Below are 4,564 nucleotides of genomic sequence, written 5' to 3'. Positions count from 1 at the left end.
TAAAGTTTGTTATGAAAAAGGTGTTTTGTGATGCATGTGGATGATGGCCACATATGCGGCATGCATGGTTTGTTCTATAATATAAGCTCAAGCAAGATACACTAATTCAATTCAAAATGCCGTTACACTAATTCAATTCAAAATGCCTACAAACATTTCCCTCACATGGCTCAATTTAAATGAATTACCTCGCCCCTTGAAAGAGGTGAAAAAAGCTCAAAAATGGTTAACATCCCTTTCAAACGTTAAGTGGAATGAAATAAAGTGAGCTGGAAGCATTTGGCACCTTCTTCAACCCTCATAACTGCTATAAAAGGGAGTAACTTTATTTAGTAGATTCTCAAGTTGCTACCCGTGTGGCGTGACCATCGAACATTGGAGAACCATATTCCTTGCATGGCTTAATTCTTATTAACCCTTACACTTGAGAGAGAGGAGAAAAATTAGACTTCCTTTTGTCCCCTTTTTTTGTTTCATGTATATCTGTAACGGGGGCAGCCAAAATTGATACACAGACCAAAAAACATTGTGATGGGATGCAAACCACAAAGTATACAATTTCACTGCTATAGCTCTTACTGACTTGGAAGTCTCTTATGACATAAGGCCTTGATAAGTTCCAGAGAGAAGTCAGGTTCTCTCATGCTACACATCCAAACAGTCGAGACAACAGATGTGAATGTTTGTGAGGCCTTGGCAGGAACGTCGAATCAACTTGTGATTGACAGCTACCTCTCATATCTTCTAATGTTACAACAACCTTTGAGAAATCTGGCCTTTTGTTGGGATCAGTAGCCCAGCATTGATGAACTAAATTTGCTAAAGGGCTCGGACAGTTGAGTGGTAAAGGAGGTCTTGCATGCTGCACCAGTCATGGGTAAATCTAGTCAGCTACCATCAAATGAATGGCAGTAGACTTTTAGTATGCAAAGTGATCAGAAGAATGCAGTGGTGCCGCAGGGAAAGCACAGGTCACATGCAGTGTCATTGAAGTGCATAGCTTGTTTAGGACAACAAATGCTGCAGAATTCTTGTTTAACAGGATGCGGTTGATTGGAATGCATACATTGTTTAAGAGGCAAAAGCTGCAGGCTTCTTGTTCATAGAATGCAGTGCATAAAAAAATGTGGTGTGATTGGAATCCGTACCTTGTTTAGCACAGCAAAAGCTGCTTGAATTGGAGATAAGCCTTCAAATGGTACCTGCCCTGTCAAAAGCTCCCATACTACCAACCCAAAGCTGTAAACATCTGCTTTCCTGGAACAAGGCTTACCACTGAACATTTCAGGTGCCATCCAGCGGTAAGTTCCAATATCATCATTCCTTAAACAATACCACTCTGACTCAAAACAAGCTACCCCAAAATCTGTGATCTTCACAGTCAGGTCCTCTGCCAAGAGCAGATTCTGTGACTTCAAGTCCCGATGCAGCACACCTTGAGAATGCAGATACTCCATACCACGAGCTATATCAAGGGCCATGTCGAATACCAATTTCAGTGGAATGAAAAATGTTGGCTGTTTATTTTGCAAATAGGCCCTTATAGACCCCAGAGGAAGGTACTCTGTGATGATGCAGCATACTGGTGGCTTTCTACATGCTCCAACAAACTGCACAGACAATCATGCATTGATCTATTTAGGTGTCTTTGTTGCACTGCTTTCAACCGAGATCAGTCCTAAGGGACTCATTCAAACCAAGCAATTGACATACCACAATGTATTAAACCATTTTATGTGTCTCTGTTACCTTCAGAATCAATGCTTTCACCTGAAGTCAGTCCACAAGATACTCAAGCACTTGGCACACAATAATTATTAGACTATTTTGGTGTTTGTTACCCTTCAGAACCAATGCTCTCTCCTGAAAAAGTCCATAACAGACTCATTCAGACCAAGTATTTGTGCTATCTACTGGATGTCTGATTGAGAATCGATCAGAAACTCACACAAGCACCTACCAAGATTACCATTATCAGTCATAAGAGACTCATTCAGACCAATAATGTGTTAAACTATTTAGGGTCTCTGTCACCCTTCAGAGTCAATGCTCTCACCTAAAAACCATGAGGAACTCGTTCAGACCAAGCATTTCTGTTGTCTACTTCATAAACTTATTGATAATTAATCCAAAACTCACAGAACTGCATATCAATAGGCTAAGTTATGACCACTACTGCCCAAACGGGAGGAGAAGACGTTACTTCTGTGGTGCGCACAGAACGTCATATAGTCAGCATATGTTCTTACAGAACTTTCCAATACCAAAGGAGTGATTGAAGCCAGCAGTGTATCAGATGTGGCATGTTAGGATATAGTGTGCATGATTGTATTAGTGGAAATACAAGCTTTTCAAGTCTGGTGAAATATACATGGATAGGTTATGGCAGCAAGAAAGGCTAATGCTATTCAAAATTACTCTGTAAGCCTAGAAGTCATACCTTCACTATGTTTCTGTGATGAACTCTCGATAGCACATTGACCTCACGTTTGAATTGCCTCTCAAGCCTATCTGTAACCTCCTGGTTGCCAACTGGCTGTTTAAGCATCTTAACAGCAACTGCAGCATTCCGATACTTTCCAAGGTAGAGTCGACTGTACGCTCCTGAAGCAAACTTGGGACCTATGAGCAGCTCAGATAGGTCTACCATCCAGTCTTCAGCTTCCTCAACAGCATACTCATTTCCCGAGGTGGCAAAATACTCAGACCAAGAAGCTGCACGGGTTGCATCTATACCATCATTGCCTTCTGGATTATTTAGCTGATAACCATCTTCTTCCTCACTTAACTCTTCACTATGTGGCACAGTACCTCTGCTTGATGGTAGAGAACTTGAACGGTGAAGCTGATTACCACCAGGAGAGCTATCAACAGAAGTAGATGTCGATGCATAATTGCCATCAGTTGAAAATTCAGCAGAGCCGGCTCCACTGCTGCTTATGCTATTATATCTATCTTGGTTGGCGCAGATTCTCCTGTCCGTCTCTTGCCTTGCATTTGTCCCTTCAGGTTTTTTCTTCTGATTCCTAGTGCTTCTTGAAAACTCTTCCAAGAAGGGAAAAGAGAGCTGTGAAATAGTGTTGCTGTCAAGCCTGTAATAAATGGCCCTTGAGAAGCTTGTCCGAGAAAGCCAGGGAGAAAGTTGACTCTGGTCCTGAAGGTTTTTCCTAGAACTGGTGAGCTTTTCCATGTAAGAGCAAACTCAGCACTTTATCTTCAGACTGTATTTTTTTTTCCTTCAATCTACAAGTTTTTCTTCAAGATTCAATCCTTGCCCTAATACAATGTGGCAATAATCCAATGAAAGGCATGCACTTGCAGATAATTTCTCTTCATGAGTTACACCTGATAACAACATGCCAAAGATACTTATTCGTATTGCAATGACACGAAACATAACAGAAGTTTAAAATCCAAATTTTCTCTGATCTGAGGCTGCTTCAAAAGCACAACAGAGAAAATTTGGAAGCGTTAAGAAGACATAAATTACACATAGGTTAGAGAAGCTTGCACATACTGCACTGCCACGCATCATAAAGGGGCATGAAACTTACATAATGCAATGGTACAAAATCATGCAGGAAAACGAAATTGAAGATTTCCTCTTTAAGGCTGCTTCTTTCCAGAAGGACGCAACTGCTTTTCTCTTGATGAATTTTAGCTACTAACGGGAGAAAGAAGCTTATTGCACATACAATTCTCTCCCGTTAATCGATTTCACTGAGTATAATCTTCTCTCGTTAAATTTTTCGTTGCCTGTAATTTCAACAAGAGAAAGCAGTCGCATCTCTGTCTTTGATGCCTTTGGAAAGAAGCAGCCTCCGTTTTCAAAAAGCCTTCAATTTTCATCTTCCTTAACGCTTCTGTAGCATTACAGTAGGATAGATGACAGCAGCTACATTGCAGAAGCATAAGAAAAAGGAAAAGCGATCGTATGAGTTAGACCGAGCGTTGTACGTACTGCAATCCCACGTCAAACCATAAATAAATATGAAATTTAAAGGATGATGAAGAAGCTCACACAATCCCACAAAATCATAAAGAGATCTCTAACGCTAATTCTTTCCGAAAGGAGAAAAGCAAGAGAAAGAAAATCTGAAGCAGAAAGACTAGAAAAGCTGACCTCGGAAGCGGGGGCAGATGTTTGGCAATTGAGGCGCTGATGATGCACCAGAAGGATTAGAAGAGCTCATGTTGAATGATGATGAGAATGGTGATGATTCAAGGTTGCGGTTATGGAGGCGGAACTAATACTGAATCAGGCAGGATATGGCGCAGGAATGAGAAAGAGAGAGAGAGAGAGAGAGAGAGTGTGTGTGTGTCATTGGGTGAGGTGACTGATTAGAAAACGAAAGCACAAATAAAAAACAGTAATAAATAGTTGGTGAGAGAGACAGGGCGCAATCGTAGCCCCCTTTTTTTGTGAGTGCTTTGCCTTGTTTCCTCGCCTTTCCGAGAGACCTTTATTTGAAAGGTGAGAAAAAGTCATTTAAAAACTAGCAAGTCAAGGTTCCAAAATTCAGGTTATTGGTATTGAACTTTTACCTCCGATAATAACCAAGGG

At 40.9% G+C, this 4,564-nt stretch overlaps 1 protein-coding gene across 4 annotated transcripts; it reads right to left on the bottom strand.

The window, feature by feature from the left end:
* Nucleotides 1-205: 205 nt before the first annotated feature.
* LOC148036254 (serine/threonine/tyrosine-protein kinase HT1-like) lies at nt 206-4,327 on the bottom strand. Of its 4 annotated transcripts, none has more exons than XM_087678278.1 (5): nt 4,124-4,327; nt 3,555-3,960; nt 2,441-3,345; nt 1,149-1,610; nt 206-862 (listed from the first exon to the last, which is right to left on the bottom strand). In XM_087678278.1, the coding sequence occupies exons 3-5, from the start codon at nt 3,188-3,190 to the stop codon at nt 641-643; spliced, it is 1,434 nt and encodes a 477-aa protein (XP_087534404.1). In that variant the 5' UTR covers nt 3,191-3,345; nt 3,555-3,960; nt 4,124-4,327; the 3' UTR covers nt 206-640. The 4 variants fall into 4 exon arrangements, with proteins under 4 accessions (XP_087534404.1, XP_087534407.1, XP_087534406.1 ...); XM_087678281.1 differs by having other exon boundaries at nt 3,696-3,960; XM_087678280.1 differs by having other exon boundaries at nt 3,555-3,895.
* Nucleotides 4,328-4,564: the final 237 nt, after the last annotated feature.

The sequence above is a fragment of the Lygodium microphyllum genome, chromosome 5 (assembly GCF_053477565.2).
Source record: "Lygodium microphyllum isolate KBCC chromosome 5, Lygodium_microphyllum_v1.1.10, whole genome shotgun sequence".
In the NCBI taxonomy this organism is placed as follows: Eukaryota; Viridiplantae; Streptophyta; class Polypodiopsida; order Schizaeales; family Lygodiaceae; genus Lygodium; species Lygodium microphyllum.
Note: the sequence above shows the minus strand (reverse complement) of the source record. Positions and strands in the feature narration are given on the sequence as shown.